Source organism: Actinia tenebrosa, unplaced genomic scaffold, assembly GCF_029948245.1.
Source record: "Actinia tenebrosa isolate PJP-AT-01 unplaced genomic scaffold, QUT_ActTen_1.0 PGA_scaffold0__85_contigs__length_37466705, whole genome shotgun sequence".
Classification (NCBI taxonomy): Eukaryota; Metazoa; Cnidaria; class Anthozoa; order Actiniaria; family Actiniidae; genus Actinia; species Actinia tenebrosa.
The window spans coordinates 9615787-9638869 of record NW_028292569.1 but is presented as its reverse complement, the minus strand read 5'-3'; the positions used below and the strand labels follow the sequence as shown (position 1 = coordinate 9638869).

The following is a 23083-nucleotide window of genomic DNA, read 5'->3' as shown; positions in this document are numbered from 1 at the left end:
GGCCAGCGTTGGAGCCGTCTGCGGCATTGTTTCCGCTGTTACGACAGGCATTATGAAGCAACTGTCCGGTAAGATATCCAAGCACGACACTCACATAGCCCTAGCAAGAGCAAAGGCTAACACCATCGCCGACTTGGTCTCCAAGGCTTTGCGGGACCGCCGCATAGACGACACGGAGTTCTCTTTGATCCTCGCGGAGGAAAAGAAATACGGGGAGCTAAAGTCGGGTAATAAAAAAACCATCGTGAAAGATCTTTCCGAGGAATCTCGCAAAAAGATCTACCAGGAGGCAAAAGAAGAGCTACAAAGAAAACTCGCTCAGTAGACATTTGCTTTGAAAAAAGCGTAGGTGGATTTCGGCTGCACATTTCATCTTCTCGGAATCCATTCTAACAGCGGGTGACTGGGGTCTATTTTATAAAATATTTCGTAAATTACGTCGGGGTAATAAGGAATATCCTTATCCAGCTGACAGAATAACCACTCGGCCCTTTGCATATCTGGGACATGAGGAATACGCCTACCGGTAATTTCAGACAAAAGATAGGGAATAGCTTTGTAATTTCCCTAGTTTTAATTTTTTCAACGTTTTCCGTAGACTTTGCGGGGTTGGCTCTTCTAAATGGTCTATGATTTTCTTCTTTACTTCGTCGCTTAAATATACCGGTCGATAACCTTGGATATGACTCATCCAGTCCCTAAAGTATTTTATTCTCTTGTATGGCGTTTTCTTACGACCTCCATTGGCGTAATACTTCTCTTTGGTAGCATTTGGTACGGCATTACGAATATTCTTACCACACTCGTAACACTGTGCTGACGTGTCGTCTTCTATTTGCATTTTTTTACCACAACACCAGAAACCCCGAGGCTTGGGTATGTTAACTTTGAATCTTAGGCAAATCACACAGAAGTCATTGGTGAACTTTTTACATTCGTGCATCGTATATCCAACAAAATATTTTAACCTCCGTTTGCGGTTCGACAACTAGCAGCAGTAAGGACTTATCGCGCGGCTTATTCCCGCTGCCGGCGCCTTCCTTAAACCGCCTGTAAAACCCGTGAATCTTTGACATTGACCGCGAGTCCCCCTTACTGCCTACGGGTTTGGTACGGGTAAGGTGGACAAATCGGATATTTGCCTAAAAGTCCGTAGAGTTGGCTCGAATAATTCCCGCGGCCGGCGCCGTTACGTGGGGGCAGGTAATCCCCGGGCGATTCCGAATGGTGACCGCGAGTCCCCCTTACTGCTGCTACAGGTGTGTAAGAATACGGCATGGGAAATATTAAATTTCTATCTTGTGTCTTCGTAAGTAGTGTTATGGGCGGTTTATCGTCATGGTTTAGCCAAAAAACGCTACTTATGAGTCACGTGAGCTGTGACGTCACGCTGCCAGGGGGGGTTGGTTACCATCAGCGTTGATATACAAAGACTTTTGCAGCGCAATAACGTCAAAAAAGGTTTATTTCAAAAACTGGCGATAATGTTATCTCAACAAGTCACGTGATATGTGACGTCATACATCCAAAGTCGTCGGGGTGACTGACAGGGCACGTGACTACATCCCTGCCAAGTTTCGTAATCACAGGTTGTATTGCCGCGGAGAAACTGGGACAGGGGCCACCAGAGGTGTGGGGCCACCAGACGTGGGGCCACCAGACGTGGGGCCACCAGACGTTGATGGAACGAGCCAAGCTTACTTGGAGAAGGGGTTGGCACGTTCCATCGACGTCTGGTGGCCCCACGTCTGGGGCCAGTTAGTAATGTTTTACTCGATTTACTGTTTGAGCAGTTTTGAGCAAGAAATTCGCCTATTTAGTGATAAAAATTATATTCCAATTTCCAAATATGGTAAGTACATTCCTTATATGGTAAAAGAAACGGCTCGAGCGGAACGACAACTTTTCTATGTGGAAAGTTTGATATGTACGGGGGAAAGACAAACGGGTTTTGAAACCCGTCCGAATATTAAACTGACTCTTTTTGACGGACTTGTTTTTTAACCTTACCTAACCTTAGCTACTTTAAATTATCACTGAAAAAATGTTGAGGCCCTGTGATTAAATTTAAGGCAGTGTCATCAAAAGCACCAAACACACGCTGAAAATTACTACAATCTTCTGGTACTCTAATTTCGTTGCAGCGCCTGATATTGAAAAAAAGGTTAAAAAAGCTATGTAAGTATACGATATTTAACTTGTTTATCCAATGGAAATTATGCTGAGTGAAACAGGTGTAGTCCCTGAAAAGCAGCCCGTTCCCTAGAGGCGAACTGAGCTGTTCTCTTGATTAAGTTCTGCTGTAAAAAGAAATGTATAATTTGATTTCTATTATTACAAGAAGAGAGCATACTTACTATTGGATTTTGTATTGACCGTCGTTAGTCCTGTAACAAAAGATTACAAGTTTGTTAGTCACATTTGTCTCTGTTTATAACACTTATTTATCGGTACATGAAATAGTATACTTACTGTTGGTTTTTGAGGTGACCGTCGTTGATTTTGGTGTGTTTACCGTCCTTTGCCCTGATAATAAGATATTAAGTTAGTTAGTCAACTTAGCCTCTCATTGTAATTATAAGCAGCATAGCATAGCATAGCATAGCATAGCATAGCATAGCATAGCATAGCATAGCATAGCATAGCATAGCATAGCATAGCATAGCATAGCATAGCATAGCATAGCATAGCATAGCATAGCATAGCATAGCATAGCATAGCATAGCATAGCATAGCATAGCATAGCATAGCATAGCATAGCATAGCATAGCATAGCATAGCATAGCATAGCATAGCATAGCATAGCATAGCATAGCATAGCATAGCATAGCATAGCATAGCATAGCATAGCATAGCATAGCATAGCATAGCATAGCCATACTTACTAGGCAATACTTTGAGCTCTTGTATTACAGGATCCTCATTTTCGTGCTTTCCTTCAAGACAAATAGCCGTGTAGTACATGTTTTCGTCGTTCAAGGATATGTCTTGCAAAACCGTGGCCGATTTTCCTTGCTGTAGGTTTTCTTTTGTTGGGAATTTCAGACGAGAAAGGAAAGGTTTGCACATAGCATCTTTGTCATACAGCTTATACAATACTTCTGTATCGTTAATAGCTATGACACCGCATGGAATCCAATTGCTACTATTCCACCAAACACCGAATTCAAAACGACGTATACTCTCGCTTGCTTTGTTGAGCTTACTGAATGTAGCGTTGTCGCCTTCGGTATAAGTAAGTGAACTTGGAACCGCGTAGCCTGCAAAAATAGATAAAAGAAATCCAAACTTTGAATAACTAGGGCAGGTGAGTTGGAATCTAGCAGAAAAAAAGGGCCAAATGTATACTCAACATACAAAGACACAGCACAAATAGACAAAATCAAAGGAAAATGAAAGCCCATCAGAATAGTCGGGGAAAAAACAAACAAAGGAAAAGCCTAAAAAGATAAACTGCAAGTAGAATTACAAACAAGATTTAAATCTATACCTCTACATGATCAATATAAAAGACAAATGAGTAAATCAGATGTTGATAAAACAAAAACAAAACAAACAACAACAACAACAAAAAAAAAAAACAAATCAAACAAAAAAAACAAAAAACAACAACAAACAAACAAAAACAAAACAAAACAACAACAACAATAACAAACAACAACAAACAAACAAAATAAAAACCAAGAGAATATTTTCTTGATAAAAACATAACTGGCTGCTCGGAACACATCTAAAGTCTGAAACGGAGGGACCCATAATTGCCGTATAACACCGAGTGCTTCCTGCGAGATGATACTATGAAAAACACATCCTTAGTAAGTATGTTGATACTATGTATGTAGAATGTGTAACGAGTATGACGAAACCATGGCATTTTCTATTTACTCACAAGGAGGATGAACCGCCACTCAATCTATCCGAATCGCCCCTTGCAGCAGGGCAGACAAAAGGTTTTTGGCCTTTCGCCATAAAGACAGCTTTACGTATTTAAGCTCAATATTTTGCAAACACGTTCTATTGGAGCCAAATAGCAAAATATCAAATGCGACCAAAATTTATTGAATGCGTATTTGAGATATAAAGTCGTGTACTTTGGGAGAGGTGATATTGAACTGTGCTCAACAGAAAACTGACATTTTCGTGAATACTAATAAGTAGATTTACTCTAATTCGACAAACTTTCGTCACAACTTTCCAGCAGCAGTGACACAAATGAAACGTTAAAAAATTTGGAGTATTAAACATTAACTCAGTTAAATAAAAAAATCGTGAAAATAACGGGCCTTGTCGTTTTTCTGCCTTGTCCCCCTTCCGAGTTTCAAAACAAAGACTTCGAAGGTATGTTTAGTTCCTTAGATTACTTTCCATTGCGCGTATGTGAGCATATACAAATGACATATGCTCGTTTAAATATTACAGTTGTTATTACTATGATTCTTTCTAAAAATAGAAATGCATGATTGGTTCCACAGAACTACCCTACAGGAACTAATCTTCATACCAATGAAGTGAGACCACTTTTGATATATTATTATTTTCGCAAATAACAATAATAAATAATATATAATTTATAGAGCGCTCAAGTTATCAAAATATTCTAAAGCGCTTTACATCCATGGCTAGAAAATAAAGAAAACAAAATCCTGTTATGGAAATGATATAGAATGAAAATAGCTATTAACGCAGTGAGAAAGAAAAAAATTACTCGATATCAATTAGAAAAATTTACATAAATGTAATCCATGATTTTTATACTCATCATTGCTTCACTGAGCTTGGCCCCTAGGACTCAATTTTTAGGATAATTTTTATTTGGCAATATTCTGATGATCGACTTGTGCCATATGAAGTTCCACCCGACAATACACCAAGGTAAATAATATATCTATATGCTTATAGCCTTTATTAAGAGTTTCAGAATTGGTGCTCATGATAAGTTACGTGCAGTACTTTGGTTTATTCATACTAAAAACCCAGCTACTAGAATAATAATGTTTTTAAATTTTCTAAAACAACACTGGGACGGAGAACTTTTGAATTTGTTAGGATATTGAATGACTTACCAATCCGCAAACACTAGCATAGAAAATTATCCCACGATGTTTGTTCTCCCAGTTGTCAATCAAATAGTTTCTTGCGGTAAACAAGAAAAGCGTTGGTGTTTGGAAAGAAGTTTCTGGGACTAATAGACAATTTCGTTCCGTATCATTAAATTTACGCCAAGTAAGTCTAGCAGGTTTTTATTTTTTTGTTATAAAAACTACTGACCATGAAAACTTAAGTTTTACATATCATCTGCTTCTTGGAAGATCTAAGCCGGCCGAGTAGCGAAGACGTCTGTTCCCGAAGAGACAGGCAGGTGATTTACAGTTTTTAGCTCACATTTTCGTTGTAATCATAAAAACTCGAAAGAAACATATGTAGCCTTGTCATGGATTACTTACTGATTCAAGAAAATTCTCTCGTCAATTGAATCGAAGCAACAATCTAATATCTAATACTGTACACCATCATCAAATACGTCATACACTCAACATAAAACATTGCTACATATATTTCTTTGTATATAAATCCTTAATTTATTTTATTCCTGTGAAGCCCAAAGGGTAGCTAATGTGCTTATTTCACATTACTTGTGACTATAATTTATATTTTGGGGTGTTTGGGTATTTCTTTCTCCCTTTACTACTGATATTTTGATCATAAACTACAAAGAAATGTATGGAGCGATGTTTGATGTTGAGTGTATGACGACACAGACTCACAAAAAATAATCGTAAAAATATCATACTTTCGTCCTGAATATCGAGAAAACACTTCATACAGTGATTATTGGACCTTTAAAGAGTATTTTTTAGGAAGTTTCAGCTGAATCCAAGTTTGAGCGATTTTCGTCGTAGTAGCACTTTAAATGTTTAGCGTATTACGGCCGAAAATCAAACAGTGCTATTTTTAGTTTTTGGCTTTTTTCTCCTCATCCTCAGGTACGATTTTTCTGAAATTTTCAGAATCTTCTGCGCGATGTTTCATATGCTTCAAATTTTGGATCGAATTTTTAAGCGGCGTTATAACTTTTTTTCTGCCCAAGGCTTTCCATCCAAATTTTATGCACGGGCTGCAATATTACTAAATTAAAAGATTCTGAAAATTTAATAAAATTTAATTTAATACTGTTTTTTAAGATACAGCTGAAATTTATTTGATGATCATGAAATAAGACCCATGCCAGTACGCCATTAGTCCCAGTTGTTAATGGTGACGGTGGCTAGAGTACTAAACATGCAGACACAGGGCTGAAGTCAGAGTGAAATCGGGACGAACCTGGCCGGGGCCGAAGCCGTGCCGATGTCGGGCCGAACCGTGCTGGAGCTCGAGTCGCGGGGCTGATGGGTAATACCCATCATCCCCTCGACTCGAGCTTCCAATCTCGTTTCCAGGGCCCTCTCGGCCCGACTCCAAAACAAAATGGCGGTCGTCGGGGAGAAGACCCTTGTACTGCACAGGCAGCCCAAACAAAGTTCCTGTGTAAGGATGATGCCTTTTAGTGGTTTTTTTTTCAAAATCCGCTCTTCTCTACCTAAATATTAAAAAAACCCCAAAAAAACAAAACAAAACAAAACACTAAGCGGCCTCAAATTGCGCTGAAACTTCGCCATAAAACTGAACAAAGTAAAATTAACAACTGCAGCAAATTTTGAGGCAAATTGGAACATTTTGTGGAACATTTTACGTTCGTAACTTTATCATAACTCCTATACATTCCCTTATAAACCATACGCACATATTCTCATCCATACACAGGAACCTTGTTTGGGCTGCCTGTGGGTTCTATCACGTGTTTTACAAGAAAGCGAGATGGCCGCCATGGCGGCGCTTGGATCGCAACTCGCCCATAATTCTACAACCAAATGTTCTACAGTCTTAAAATTTGACCAGTTTATATTTGGTTTTAACTAATTCAAGATTTCGAAACTTTAATTTGCCTGTATAATGCGAAATTACGCTTTTGAAATACGGGATGATATGTGGTTGAGTAAACCGCCATTTTGTAATCAGTTTAGTGTGCCGTCCGTTAGACGTAAAATACTGTACAAGTATTACTATTGATTGGAATTAAGAATTAAAAATACATTTAACCTTGATTTCCCTTCTTGATATATTCCCACGGAAATCAGTACACATGCTCGTGAAGATTCAGCGTCTGAACGTCAACCGAATTTTCGTAAAGGAGCGCTTGAAACACGATGTTACTTCGTGTCCAATCATGATAATATAGAGTGGCATACGAGAATATATAAAAGAATATAGACCAATTGCTTGATAAGTACTTGAAATATACTTACATTTACTGATAATGCATGCGCTGAGTAGAATCTTCAGAAAAACCATTGTTTTTTCCATCTTTGTTCTTCTGGTAGCGAAGTCGCTGGAGGGGCAGCTAGCTGTTTACAAATATGCTAAAATGCGCACGTGTATACATCAGCCAATAAAATGCCGTCTTGGGTGTGCCGTCTAAGCAACACAACTTAACTTTGAATAATTTTACAGTAATACTCTTCAGTGTTCTATTTCTTTATATTCTATAATGTGGTATTTGGCATACTTCACAGGTTGCCTGAATCATGAAACATTACGCATTTTTAACAATGAACATCACTATAGTAGTTAGAAGGACCAAATTTGTAGTTAGCTCGTTGTTTTACTATAGTAGTTAACTTGTCTCTCCAGTTGACTCATGTGTAAGTGATGCAAAGAACAACAAATAAGGATCCGGTCATTAATTATAGAGGTGTGAGATATGGTTCAATTGGGGAAGGAATGTCCATTAGTTTTCCTGCATGCAAACTCAAAGGGGAGTCACAAAAATGTGTACATGTACAAGCTTTTGAGGGGGTTACTATTTTTCGTGCAAAGTCTGGACATTTAATACCAAAGTAGAAAAAAAAACATTGAAAAATCAGTATTGCAGCAGGACCACACCATATTTCTAGCATATTGGCATGATCGATTATTGTTGGTCGTGATTTTCTTTTAATTTTCTCTCTTTTGAAACAGCATCAGTGTATGACATTGTTAACTATGTACTGTCTCTAACACTTCCATTATCACTGCTTGTAGCACTTTTTTTTCACTTTGGAGTTCATCCTTGAACAATGTCTTCACTAATATGGCCTGCAACACCCTCCAAAATTATAGGAATTCATTCCCTTTATGGAAGACTGTGCTGCCTTAGTTTGTTTGACACTTAAAATACAGTGGCATTTCTTTGGGGGGATGGGATGCATGTTAGACCTATCTAGTTTTGAATTCAGTTTATTCTACAAATCGTTATTTATTAGTACTTAACTTTCGATGCCTTTTCCCTTGCTGCGTGTGTTAAACATTGCTGTGTGCTTTTTTTATTGGCCTTGAAAGGTAGCGATTTCATCGTCAGAAATGGTTGTCATAGCTTTTAGTATAGGTACTAGTTCTTCAGTTCGATAAATGATGCTTTTTGCATTTCTGTCCAGAACTGTGCTTACTGTAAGATCTCAGCTCACCCTAAACATAGTTAGTCTTTTTTTTAAATGTTATTGCTGTCTATCTTAAGATTCTTTTAATGCTTTCATACTTTTCTATTAAAGTAAAATCTCTAAGGTTTTCGGTGTTTTTATTAAGATACATATTCTCTTGATATTTACCCAATAAGAATATTCTAAAGTTTTGAAAGAAAGAACAAATTATCCCCTCACCTCCCTAGTGAGTAGTGAGCACGCAAAGGCTAAAGGGATCTCCCGCCACAGTTCAGTCTGAGCAATGCATTCAGGATTTCAAAAAACAGTGAGGTCCACAAAAACCTTCATCTTTCATCCAAATACATCCACTAAAAACCTTCAATTCACTCCAAGATAGGTCAATAAGATATATATCTACCTCTAGCTACTTGACAAATGGGGTTTAATCCGAGAAGTTTGTGAATTCATGTGATGAAAACCTTCACTGTCCAATATGGTGAGCAAAACGAGACTAGAGTTGAATACCTCGCCTCAAAATTCACTAAATGTACTCTATTTTTACTTTCTTTCTAGCCATGGAGTATCCCAAGACCCTGTGAGTTGGAAAAATGGTCACACATTCTGCAGTGAGTGTATTGAACTGTGGCTGAAGACGAGCAAGAATTGTCCATTGGATAACACTCTGATCACAACCTGACTGTTTATAACATCGTGAATCGTCTACTGTTTTGCTCAAGATGAGGAGAATAAGGAGAACGGTGAATCAAAAGCAAAGAGGAAAACTTGTAAGCAAGACTTTCTTTTTCAGTTTGTTATCAGAGGATTCATTTTAGGGGAGTTGGGATATCGAGCCATCAATCTAATTTTTGATTGCTAGGTTTGGAGGGGGAAGGGGAAGGGGGAGGGGGTATTTGTATTGTCATTCAATCTTAAAGTACAGATAACTCCTGATTTAATATTCCCAGTATCAATTCTGTATAAAGTGAATAGTTCAATGATAAAGCATTTCTTGCATTAAGTGTTTGATCTAGTGTAGTTGTAGTAACTAATAATACGTAAATGCTGGACATTAGTAGAAACAAAATCGCACCAACCTTCTCGTGATTAAAATATTTTTAAAATGCGGTTTGTGTTAACCAGTTAAGTCTTGGTATGTTTTAATAAGGCTCAAATGAGGTCACCTCCAGGTTTTAGGAGTTCATGTTTGCACTTTTGACCTTGATAGAATTTGAATTGGAATTTTTGCAAGTTGAATATATTTAGGTAGGTAACAATAGAACCATGAAAAAACCCTCCAAGCACAGGAGAGAACCTCTCATAGGATGGACAGTCCAGGAATCAAACCCCCTAATTGGCCTCACGTTGATTTACATTTACCAAATTACAAGCACGCCCTCTCTTCAAGGCTAAGTGCTCGGGTAGGCCAGGATCAAAGTCATGGCCTTAATTTACAGACCCAACTTTTAAATGCATTAACATTTGGGGCTGTGACTAATTCAGATTGTTCCATTGTTTTGTCCATGGTAGAAAGCTGTATTGTATATAATGTTTTTTTTTCTCGAGAGGAATTTTAAAGGATCTGTTGTGATTATTTCTTGAGTTTCTTGTCAAAGGTATCAGTTCATTACAGACATGTATCTAAGTATATATTTTAAGTATAAATTGTAGTACAAGGCGTAATATTACCTGCCTTCTAGGTGAGGTGTAGCTTATTGGTATCATAAGACAGTACTGATAGAGAGAACTACAGTACTGTTTCCATGGCTACTATTCTTGTAACTGACAGGAAACTATCTCAGTTTTGATTCCTGGTCTCGGCATCACATGTGTGTTGAAGTGGTTACATACAGTATGCCCCTTTACTCAAGGATTTTTCTGCATGTTCTTCTGACTTGAGGTTTCAGGGTTCCATCTGTAAGTGGTAGCATATGCATGCCCTGACTTTGATCAGCCCAGAAGTTGTTTCATTGCTCAACACTAATGCTGGTCCACTAGTCTGGGACTATATATGGGTGGCATGGTTGGTGTAGTGGTTTACCGCTCGCCTCTCACCACTGTGGTCCGGGTTCGAGCCCCAGCTCAGACTGGATCATATGTGAGTTGAGTTTGTTTGTTGTGTTGTTCTCTCCCTAATTGCCACGAGGGTTTTCTCCAGAATCTCCGGTTTCCTCCCTCCATAAAAAGCAACATGTGAGTTGAGTGTTGTATGTTGTAAATATAGAATGTAGTGGTAGTGCGTGTAGAGGGAACCTCACGGAAGAGCCCCGCATGGGGAGTGGTGGTTGTAAAACATAAGTTTATTATTATTATTTTTTATAGCAAATCTTTCCTCTGGGCTAGTGAAAATTGTTACTAGAGTTTTTGGATTGCTAATTATCTGGACAAATCAGATTATTCTGCTGGACTCCTGGATTCCTAGGCTTAATAGCCCATTGCCAAGCGAAACAGCACACAGGATTCCTTGTGCTGACCCCCAGCGTCATTGTATGCTTATATATAATAGACTGTGATTGGCTGTATGCTAATTAATTCTTACAGCACACTTGTTGTTATTGGTCTGTGAGCTCGCATCTGGCTTGAATCACCTTTTGTCTTTTTGCCAAGGTTTGAATGCACTACTTGCATATACACTGTATATTCACTCTGTCAACTGTAAAGAGATAGACAACAATTTATTATTCAAATCAAATTTCATGCTAAACTTGGACTTTCCTTCAACGAGATACTGATCATGATACTTTGACATATCATGAAAGCACTGAATACTTAATTATTATCATGATTATAGTAGTAATAGAACAAGAAATAAGGTCAAGAAATAAATCTGAGTACCTGACATAATGATATAGATCAGCCCAGAGGTTGTTTCAGGGTTCCATCTGTGAGTTAGCTGTGCCCTGACGTAGATCATCCCTGAGGTGTTTCAGGGTTCCATCTGTGAGTTAGCTGTGCCCTGACTTAGATCAGCTCAGATATTGTTTCAGGGTTCCATCTGTGAGTTAGCCGTGCCCTGACTTAGATCAGCCCAGAGGTTGTTTCAAGGTTCCATCAGTGAGTTAGCAATGCCCTGACTTAGATCAGCCCAGAGGTTGTTTCGGGGTTCCATCAGTGAGTTAGCCATGCCCTGACTTAGATCAGCCCAGAGGTTGTTTCGGGGTTCAATCTGTGAGTTAGCAATGCCCTGACTTAGATCAGCCCAGAGGTTGTTTCAAGGTTCCATCAGTGAGTTAGCAATGCCCTGACTTAGATCAGCCCAGAGGTTGTTTCGGGGTTCCATCAGTGAGTTAGCAATGCCCTGACTTAGATCAGCCCAGAGGTTGTTTCGGGGTTCCATCAGTGAGTTAGCAATGCCCTGACTTAGATCAGCCCAGAGGTTGTTTCGGGGTTCCATCAGTGAGTTAGCCATGCCCTGACTTAGATCAGCCCAGAGGTTGTTTCGGGGTTCAATCTGTGAGTTAGTCGTGCCCTGACTTAGATCAGCCCAGAGGTTGTTTCAGGATTCAATCTGTGAGTTAGCCCTGTCCTGACTTAGATCAGCACAGAGGTTGTTTCAGGGTTCAATCTGTGAGTTAGCCGTGCCCTGACTAAGAGGCCCAGAGGTTGTTTTAGAGATTGAACACTGGGGTTTGGTTCACATGTAGCTAAACAGAATAACAATATATTGATGTTTATACCTGTAGTTACATTTCTTTTATTCACATTATTATTCTTATTTATGATTTGTATAGATGAGGGAGTCACAAAAGATGTATGTGATGACTTGAACCACAAGCTGCAATAGCTTAAAAAATGCTAAGAGGTTTGTGCTTTCTACCAAGTACAATGTTCTCATGCAAACTGTATAGGCATGATGCAGAGAAGACTTTACATGGCCTAATAGGTTTTATACAAATCATGAAACAAGCAAGTTACAAAGGTACATTATTATGAGAAATTTGTTCAATTCCAATTTTTTTATTTTTGTACAATTATTATTACAATTACTTTAATTATATTTATAAAAAATGAACTATTATTACTATCACTACCTAATCCTACAATCGAATTTTTTTTAAACAAAAAAATTTTTAAACACTAAAATAAAACAAAAATAAAACAAAAAATCAACAAAAAAAATTTTTTTAGAAGTTTTTTTTTTTTGCATTTAGTTCTTCTACTAAATTAAATTGATTATTCTGCACTCTTTCTTGTGTCTTTTTCTTTTGTATGATCACAAAAAGGATATGATTAAGTGCATGGTAACTGAACTTTGTTGGGTGCAATTTTGGTCTGAAATCAAACTTGCAATTGCAAATCCCACGACAGCTACGCGGTTGTGCGATTTTGTAATCGGGTGTTTGATTTCAGTCCAAATTTCACTCCACTCAGTTCAATTACCATCATAAATTACATAAAATTTTAAAGTTTAATAAATTTTATGATGCATGTAAATTATGCCTAGAACCTAAATAAACTGGGAAGTTATCTAGTTAGGCTCTAGCCATTTGAAGATACTTTTTGGTAATCAAGCCACGACAAAGTAATTCAGTAGGTATATAATTGCATAGAAAATATAAGGATGGGATTGTAACAAACAATGAAAACAAAGAAAAAATGAAAATGAAATTAGTATAGGAAATCGCACGATCTCGAGTACAATTTGGAAATTAATAGACACGAGTAATGTTTTGAAAGTTCTTGTAATTGCGCGAGCCTTTAGGGGAGTGCAATTAAAGAACTTTCAAAACATTACGAGTGTCTATTAATTTTAAATTGTACGAGAAGATCGTGCAATTTTTTGTTTATAGTTCACTCAACAAAATTTCAGTAAAAAATGCGAAGCGACGCGTTTCATCTTTGTCAATTTGGCGGCCGATTTTCAGTCCATCACGCAACTGAAATGCCTAAAAAAGATAAATTCTTACGGCTTTAAAATTTTATTTATATGTTTTTAAGTTCAAAATGATAGAAAATAATTGTTTTGACGTTGTTTTGGCTGTGTTGTCATAGTGACTTAATTTGGTACTCCTACGAAGTAGAATTAACTCTATAATTGTACTCCTCTTGACCAATCGGAGTTGAGTAATTTTGTTGAGTGTACTATAAGGACATAAATAGATAAGTTAAGGAAATACATATTACAGTGTTAAGAAAAGAAGGAAAAAAAAAAAACGTTTATGATGAATTAAAATTCATGTTCATTGGTCTCTCAAAAGATGGTTTTTAACTTTTTTTAAAAAATGAAGGTTTTTTAAATGGTTAGGAATATCTTTCCTTAATTCTGTTGCTATATAACAAACTGTTTTCTTTCCAGCATTTATTTTAACTTTTGGTTTATGTAAATATTGTTTTGATGCATATCTACTGTTATAGGAATGTACATCGATTTAAAACAAAATTATAGAATACACTTGGAAGAACAAGGTTTCAAGATTTTTTTATTTCCCAGAATGAGAATTTTATTCTTTACATCACTATTAAGAAATTTAACTAGGAGGAGCAGAAGAAAACAACCCAAAAGGGTTAAGAGAATAATTCTGCATCTTGAAACTATATAATACTTTCAAATAAGAACTTATAAGGGGGAAAGTAGCAAACTAAAATAGATTCAATACACATAAAAAGTTATAATAAAGTGAAGTTTGAAGTAAATTAAAGTAGGAAATAAAGATTTTCTCATGCCAGTCATGAGTGAATGTAAGAATATGGAGTTTATAGATATTTTGAAGGATAAGAATGTCTAATAGATTTTAATACTTTTTAATAGATTTTAATAGATTTTACTCTTACACTTCTTAAAAGAAGTGTCAGTAAGAGTACTATCAGCATTTGGACCATAAAGTGTGGCAAAGAACATGTTGATTCTTATAAGATGGTTCTGTTTTGTTTGAAGCTTTTTGATATGTGTTTGATAAGCACTGCCCCATGCTATAATAGCATAGGAAAGATAAGCGTAAATGCATATAAGATCATCATATAACTTTCGTAACTGTACAAGGGGTAGATAATACCTTAATTTAGAGATTATAGCAGTATTTGTTGATATGTTTGACCTTACAGTACATAGGAGATGTGATAATTCCATGATAAGGTGTCGTAATATGGTCAGTTTTTGTAATAGATTGATTTGATATTTTTATGCCAACATTTCCATATTTTTTTCTTGATGATTTTGGTATTAGAGTGCACACTCTAAAACCGTGAACATGAAATAGTACTAATTAGTACTATTTCATGCAGAATTCTTTGTTTTCTATTGCTTAATCATCACTATTTAGTGCTAAAAATTAGTATTTGTTTTACAGATTGAGTGTGAGCACTCTATCATAAAGTTGGTCTTTTTAAAATTGATGGATAATTATTTGTTTGTATCACACCATTTTTTTTACTTCAATTGATTCTGTATTAACTAGGGTTTTTTGTAGTTGAGAAATATTTTTTGAGGAGGCAAGAATAATTGTGTCATCTTCAAATATTTTGAATGATAGCAGACTAGAACAATTTGGTAGACCATTTATTATATAAAGGAGGAATAGTAATGGCCCTAGTGCAGATCCTTGCAGAATTCCACATTTCATTTCTTGTTTGGAGGATTCCACATCTTCTGTTCTTACATACATGTATTGCATCCTGTTAGATAAATAATTTATAAACCAATCTACAGTAGTTCCTTGTTGGGTTTTGTTACATTCATGATAATTTGTATTATTAACCATAGACTTCATACATATGTTTCGAGCTTTTGGCCTACTCGGCCATTCTCAGGGAAATGAAAATACCTTGTGTGCCATATCTTTCAATTTTTGGAATAGTATCTGATGTCTTACTGTATCGATTGAAGGCTTTCGAAAAGTCGAGAAAAATACCACAAGTAAATATTAAAATTATTATCAATTGCTTTTGCAGGATAAGATGTCTTCGCTTACAGCACACATTACAAATTAAAGTCTTGCTTTGCTCAGAGATGTGACAGGTTGATAAATGGAGTAGTTGCAATCAAGGAGGATTTGAAGACATTGAAGTCTACTTTAAGAGATGTAAAGGTACCTATGCATTAATACATTGATTTGTAACTTTAATAAGGGCCGTAACTAGGGGGAAGCACAGTTAGCACGTGCATCCCCCATAAGAGCTTAAGGTCTGCACATCCACCCCTCCTTTTTTGTTTCTGCTATCTTTTGGTTACCTTTATTATTATTATTTGTTTTGGTTCTGCTTTCTTAAAAGAAACAATCAATGGTCCGATTATATTCAATGTGCACCCTCACTGTAAAAGTTCTGGTTATGGCCCTGTTAATCTTTGGTTGTTTTCTTTCTCACTGTGTTTGCAGTGCAGACACTCTAACTAGGACCACTTTTACAAAGCTAACCAATCACTTCATAGAGTGATAAATGTAGCCAATCAGGCAGGAGATCCTAAGTTGACCTCAGCCATTCACAATCTTTCATTCCCTAATTTTTTTCATTGACATCTAAGTATTTTCTAAGATATAGAATTCAGATCTCGGCATTTTTGCTTGTTCATATTTTGTAAAATGAATCACAGTTCGTCTGTCCTGAAATGAAATGAATTTCTGAATTGGTATGATGAATATATAAATAAATAAATAAATTCCCCTTTTCTTTTGAAATTTCTTTTTAAAATATGCATTGTACTCAGAAAGTTGCCTCTGACTGGCTAAGATCAATTAGCCAATCATTAATAGCGTGTGAACTTGACATAATAAATGTATTATCTGTAGATTTTTTATTAATCTGAATTACTAATAATATTTTAAAGTTAAGACTTATTTTATTCATTTTTGATGATTATTGTTCATCGTTATTTCTCAGAAAAAATTTAAAGATCAACTTGGCAGTGCCAATAGTTACACATGGACAATTCCTGACTACCCTTCTTCATGCAAGAGGTATACCTATTCTTCGATTGCAAACACGTGACTAAAAATCATGACGTCATTAGCGTCGGCCATTTTGGTGGTGCAAATATGGCGTCTAATGTAAGCTCACGAGGCAATCCTATAGAGTTTTCGGAATATTACGATTCTATGGTTGAACCTGTCAAGGATAGATACAGGGAAAAAGTGCAAAACATCGGATTTGATCCCTATTCTTTAAAAAATGGTGATTTCAGCGAATATTGTGCAAAAATTCCTAGCATCGTATACCCAGATATCGTGAACTACTTGGTTCTCCAAACATCTTGGGCTACCAATAAGCAGATGAGAGCGTACAAATCAATGGACGCGTATAATTTCTTCGTATCTGGCTGGGTCGGCACTCTCTTGATGAAAGAGGTACATCAAACAAAACGCTTGTTTTTGCAAGGGTGAGTCATGAATATATTGTATAGTAGTTATGCACCTATCAATGTTAAGCCCCCCAGGGATTAGATCAACACTTATTGTCCCCACAGGGGCATTTACCAACAATTCTGTCGCCAGGGTCGGAAATTTTGCCAAATTTTGAGACTGTATGACTCCTGAATTTGTCCCAAGGTAGGGATTTTTAGATGAGTTTGACCCCGTTCAGAATCCTGAAGAGGGGGAATTTGACCAAAAAAGTTTAAAGTTTCTAGTCCAGCCTCCCCCGGGGGCTTAACCAAAGCAATTTAAAATATTTCATTAGCTCCTTATGCTCAACTAATTGTTTTCTTTTGATTATACAGGTAAATCATTCACAAAGAGCGCGAGAAACCCCTTTAAAGACATGGTTTTTCACCGAAAATGATGGCACTGTGATTACCGCACACTGCAACTGCATGGCAGGCTTGAGTGAAGCATGTTCCCACATTGGTGCCCTTTTGTTTGCCTGCGAAGCTGGTTCAAGAATTGAGGGACTGAAAACATGCACTGGAAACAAAAACAAATGGTTAATGCCCTCCCATGTTAAGGAAATTCCTTACCTACCAGCATCAGAGATGGACCTAAGGTCGGCCAAACAAAAACATAAGATGCTGTTAGGTGAGGGAAAAACTCCGTCTGTCTCAAGAGATCTACCAGCAGGTAATGCCAATGGTATTCAAAATAGAACTACTCTAGAAGAACAAAACAGTTTCTTTGAAAATATATCTTGTTGTGGTACTAGACCAGCAATATTATCTCTTATGGAACCATTTAGTGACCTGTATGTCCCAAAACAAGTGAATTTGCCCAAGCCTATCACAGAGAGGTTTGATAAAGAACCTGACCTAGATTTCACTAGGCTTCTTGAAAAGTGTTCCAACATTGAATTTCGAATCACTCAAGAAGAATGCAAAGCTGTTGAATCCAACATGAGGGGGCAAGCCTCATCAAGTCTTTGGTTCAGACAAAGAGCTGGCCGCATAACAGCATCCAAATTGAAGTCTGTTTATTGTTCCAGAGCTACAAAGCCTCCAGCAAGCTTGGTAAAGAGCATTTGCTACCCAGAGGCTCACAAATTCAGCAATGTTGCCACTAACTGGGGAAAAACAAAGGAGGCAGTTGCACGCAGTGCTTGCCAGAATGAAATGGAAATTGTGCATGACAATTTCACAGTGTCAGATAGTGGACTCCACATAAATCCAGAATGGCCCTTCCTTGGAGCATCACCTGATGGCTTGGTATGCTGTGACTGTTGTGGGTCGGGTGCTTGTGAAATTAAGTGTCCCTACAAAGATATTGATTTGGAACCATGGGAAGCAGCAGAAGAGAAAGGATTTTGCTTAAAAAGGGATGGCAATAAAATTTTATTGGATAAATCACATGGTTATTACTATCAAGTACAGGCACAACTTTTCATTTGTGATATTGAGTACTGTGACTTTGTTGTTTGGACACCAAGAGGAATATATATTGAGAGAATCCTTCCTGACTTAGAACTTTGGAGAGGAGTTTTAATCAAATCAGAAGATTTTTTCTACAAAGCTATCCTCCCAGAGGTAATAGGACAGTGGTTCACAAGATCTTCCTTGCCATTTGTTGAACAACCAGTAGCCTCAGATGATGATGATGCTTATTGGTGTCTATGTCAGCAGCATATTGAAGGAAGCACCCTTGTTCGTTGTGAAAACACAGATTGCAAAATCAAGTGGTATCACTTAAAATGTTTAAGGATGAGTAAGGAGCCAGAGGGATACTGGTTGTGTCCTGATTGTAACAAGTCACAGAAATAGTGTGTGATAGCTAGGGTAAATAACATGGCTGTGTTACAATATGCAACTTAAAATCTCAATATTCACCTTATGGCCATGTTATTTACCATTTCTTTAAAAAGGAGTCTTTTTCGTTTTCTTAATTTCAAAGATGGCATTTCTTAAAAAATCTTAGCAATGCAACAGTGAAGCACATAAGGGCTATAATTCATTTTATTATTCAATCATCTACTGTCATATAAATTTATATACTAATATTGACAATATACAACCTTTTATATAAAATGCAATGCAACATGGGTTTATTTTTGATGCAAAAAATCAGCAATAATTATTACTTATCAGCTTAAACAAAAATCATATTAAAATAAGATATATTGATATATAAAAATATAATAATATTATAAAAATACATGTATAATCACCATAAAATATAAATATGTTACATAACTTACAATAAGAAGATAAAGATGATAATATGTAAGCATAAACTTATGATATATATCTTTGTAATAATAATTTTTCCCCATCTGTGTTTTAACTCAAGTTTTTTAGTAGAAACTGCACCTATACAATGTCTTTTTAGAGTGGTTTTACTAAACTGATAAAACAACAATAACTTACTATAAATTATCTTGTGAAAGTATGCTCTTAAGACCATTTTGTAGCTTTGAATTAGTCAAATGGGATAATGGAGTCTGAAAGGTTGGTCAGAGCACAACAAACCTTTACTATCTTATCTATTGGTGCAAGGCTATCACCTGGCTTTGCTGTTATTGCTTCTACAGGAAGTGTACTTTGTAAAATAACAAATTTTCTTCTTACAAGCCCTATAACCCTCTCGACATGTATGCGCACATTTGCTATTTTGCGTGTCTGCTCTACTTCTAGAGCAGAGAGTTGTTTCTTACCCCTTGTAAAAGCTGGGATGTGCAACCTTGCCTGATAAAAACCAACACTGTCTTCAATATCGAACCCTCTATCTGCAAGTACTATATCCCCTGGTTGAAGCTTGCGCAACATTTTACTATTTTCAGTTAGATATTTATCACTAACTCTACCTCCCCAGGCCTTTGAAATGAAGGAAATCACACCCTGAGGGGTTATACCTATGAGGAATTTTACTGTATTGTGGTGCTTGTAATTTGACCATGTCATTGCTCGAGCAATCAAGCTAGACGGTCGGTCTATGAACACCTCAAAGCAATCAATAATGACTGCAACTTTTTTCCCAAAGTTTTGCTGAAAAACTAAGGGCATTGTCTTCCTCAACTGTTCTCGTTCTGGCCACTTAATAAGAAAATCTAGTCTATCGCTCATAATGTTGATCCACCTATAAAATATCCTGGTGGCTGTAGATTGGGAGATACCAAAGCGGTAAGCAAGATCCTGAAAGGGTAGGTTTAACTTTATTCTCATCAGTACTAGAAGAAACTCCTGGAATTGGTTCAATGCATTGTTGCAGGTTGTTGACACTTTCTGTGCTACTAGGTGAAATATATGCATTAAAATAAGAACATTTGGTAAACCAGTATAAAATTTTGTTTTTTCATCATTCCCCCTTAGGCTATCCTCTGACAATTGTAAACTGCTTAACTGCTGTTTCAAATTTTGTAACTCAAGCGTCACAGTGTTGATGTAAATATCATTGCAGGATAGGTCAGCCATTGTAATGTCTGTCTGACAGCTAAAATTGGCCACTGTCACAGAATCAGTCTGACAGCTACAATCCTTGTTCCATTCATTTTCAAATGCTACTTGTGTGTTCTCTGTTTCATCTTGAGATTCTACAAACAGGAAAGAATGTAATTGTTGTGTGTGCTTTAAAAATTACATAGTAAAACATTGAAATTTTAATGGTTCATACAGTGTCAAAACCAGGGTATTTTGGTAGGGGCTGGCTGGCTAGCCAAATCATATTACCTACACAACCATTTTCACCTGACAGTCTGCATCTGCCCCAACCACATCATTGCTCTTCTTGGGGCGAACCATTAGATTTAGAAATGGCATTATTATTTTTATTTTTTTATTTTTTTGGTCTTGGCAGGAATATCATTTATTAAAATTGCATGGCACCAATTTTTTTCAATGGAATTTTTACTGAAAATATTCTTTTTTTTGCTTTTATCCCCCCCTCCATCATTTTTCTAATGATATGTTACAAATTTACTTTTTCCAAGCATTTTGCACTTTGAACTACAAATGATTATTGGATATTAGACATACCGTGGTAAGAATTAAAATCGGACAAGTGGGGACTTTCGATGCTGCTAGATGGCGATGTCTGTACATCCAGCGAAGGCGGCTTTTCTTGGGTTTCTGATTTCTGCATCTCTTCGGCCTTTCGCTTCTTGCTAGCCCGTTGACTTGCTCTTTCATATTTTTGGACTGAAGCAGCTACTTTTTGTGAAGATATCCGATCATGCCCCATATTCTGAGTAGGGGCCCAGTCAGGATTTAGGCGATCGTAGAGTTTTCCCGGTTCGCCTAGAATGAAGTAAAGTCTTGTTAATTGTTGCAAGCATAGTTAACTATGTTGCAAGTTATCCAGCTAAAAAACTTGCGAGCTCCAATAAATTCAGGGCAAAATTAAAGCAAAACTTACCAGAAATGAAATGACAACCGCATATTCTTGTGTTTTCCAGATTTATGCTCTTCAAATCTCCCCTATATATATTTGCTATCCATTCTCGTCTTCTATCCTCACTTATGGTTTTGCACTGATTTCCCTGGTTCTCTATAACTTTTGGGAACCTAAAAAACTTACAATTTCCTTTTTGACGCGAGCTGTTATGTGCACATCCTTTCACTGCACAATTATAAGGCATAACGGATTAAACAGAGTATAATAACGCTGCAAGTTCAATAGAGATTGTTGACCTCGTGAATAAGATGTTGACCTGATATCCGTCACGTAAACCACCATAATGGCCGACTTCCGGTTTCGAGGGTGAATTTTAATTAGCTATGACGTAGCCTGCAATCGAAGAATACCTCAAGCTTCCAAAGCCCTTTTTTCTGGTTATGTGGTTACAGACTTAGATTATCAGTATCCCCTAATGGAGATAATAGAGAAACAAGTCGTTCATTCCTCTCTTTATACCTAAGATTATGCGAAGACCATTTGCAGACTTCTGGTGATGTTCATGTGGTATCCAGCAGTGGAGCCACTATAAGTTTCAGGTAGTGCCACACACCCACAGGTATCCAAGCCTGCCTTTTAACGTGGGGCATGAGATATACCAGCTTCTCAGCAGACAATGTCTGTCCAACATTGTTCAAATGCCTCTTTTAGACTGGACACACCAATGAGTCACATGTGGCCACTCATTATGCGTGGCCTAGTCAAAGGTCGAACCCTGAAAAAACCTCTGGACAAATCTAAGTCAGGGTACAGCCAACTCAAAGATTCAACCATAAAACAACCTCTGGGCTGATCAAAGTCAGGGCATGGCTAATAAACTCACAAATTGAACCCTGAAACAATCTCTGTGCTGATCTAAGTCATGGCACAGTCAACTCATTGAATTTGAATTTTCATGTCTAGGTTTATAAAGAGGTAGTAAAAAACTGAGAATCCAGAGGAAACCCAATCAAACTAAAACCCAATCAACCTGCATGGGTTATATTGTCGATAAATATCAAAAGCTAAAAAAATATACACCAGCTTCTCAGCAGACAATGTCTGTCTGTCCAACATTGGCACTTATCTGGCCAAATGCCTCTTTTAGACTTGACACACCAATGAGTCGCATGTGGACATTCTTATGGATGGCAGGGCAGACTCAACCTTAAAACAACCTCTGGGCTGATCTAAGTCAGGGCATAGCTAACTCAAAAATCGAGCCCTCAAACAACCTCTGGGCTGATCAAAGTCGGGCATGGCTAACTTCCAAATGAAACTGGGAAACAATTTCTTGGCTGATCAAAGTTTGGGCATGGTCAACTCATTGAATTTGAATGTGAGTTTATCATGTCTAGGTTTATAAGGAGGGAGTAAAAACCTGAGAATCTAGAGAAAACCCAATCAAAGGAGACACCTATAACAAACAACTTATATTTTACAACCACCACTCCTCATGCGGGGCTCTTCAATAAGGTTCCCTCCACACGCACTACCACTACATTCTACATTTACAACATACAACACTCAAACTCACATGTACGGAGGGAGGAAACCGGAGATCCCGGAGAAAACCCTGGTAGCAATAGAGAGAGCAACACAACAAACAAACTCAACTCACATATGATCCAGTCTGAGCCAGGGCTCGAAAACCGGACCAAAGTGGTGAGAGGTGAGCGGTAAACCACTACGCCACCCAAACAAACTTTTTGAAGTAAATGTTGTTTTTTTTCATGCCATTTAGTAAAACTTTTTACCAGATTAACTGTGATCAGCCAAGTGGAAAGAGTGGAAAGTGCTAATATGGTCAAATTTTACTATCCTATGTTAATCAAAGTACATGCAGGAAACCAGCGTTTTCCATATACA

The 23083-nt window shown here is 37.2% G+C and overlaps 2 protein-coding genes and 1 pseudogene across 3 annotated transcripts; 1 reads left to right on the top strand and 2 right to left on the bottom strand.

Annotated features, from left to right (window-relative positions):
- Nucleotides 1-1759: 1759 nt before the first annotated feature.
- On the bottom strand, nucleotides 1760-14331 carry LOC116292974 (uncharacterized). The gene is made up of 5 exons (XM_089031841.1): nucleotides 14265-14331; nucleotides 2886-3260; nucleotides 2473-2526; nucleotides 2358-2387; nucleotides 1760-2147 (listed from the first exon to the last, which is right to left on the bottom strand). The coding sequence occupies exons 1-5, from the start codon at nucleotides 14329-14331 to the stop codon at nucleotides 2068-2070; spliced, it is 606 nt and encodes a 201-aa protein (XP_088887967.1). The 3' UTR covers nucleotides 1760-2067.
- LOC116295291 (uncharacterized) lies at nucleotides 8794-20445 on the top strand (annotated as a pseudogene). The gene is made up of 6 exons (XR_016119667.1): nucleotides 8794-8991; nucleotides 9069-9280; nucleotides 12224-12411; nucleotides 15381-15517; nucleotides 16308-16803; nucleotides 17143-20445. The product of XR_016119667.1 is annotated as an uncharacterized LOC116295291 (transcript).
- LOC148913413 (uncharacterized) lies at nucleotides 19264-21389 on the bottom strand. The gene is made up of 3 exons (XM_089029387.1): nucleotides 21197-21389; nucleotides 20818-21078; nucleotides 19264-20375 (listed from the first exon to the last, which is right to left on the bottom strand). The coding sequence occupies exons 2-3, from the start codon at nucleotides 21020-21022 to the stop codon at nucleotides 19264-19266; spliced, it is 1317 nt and encodes a 438-aa protein (XP_088885513.1). The 5' UTR covers nucleotides 21023-21078; nucleotides 21197-21389.
- Between the last annotated feature and the right edge of the window lie 1694 nt (nucleotides 21390-23083).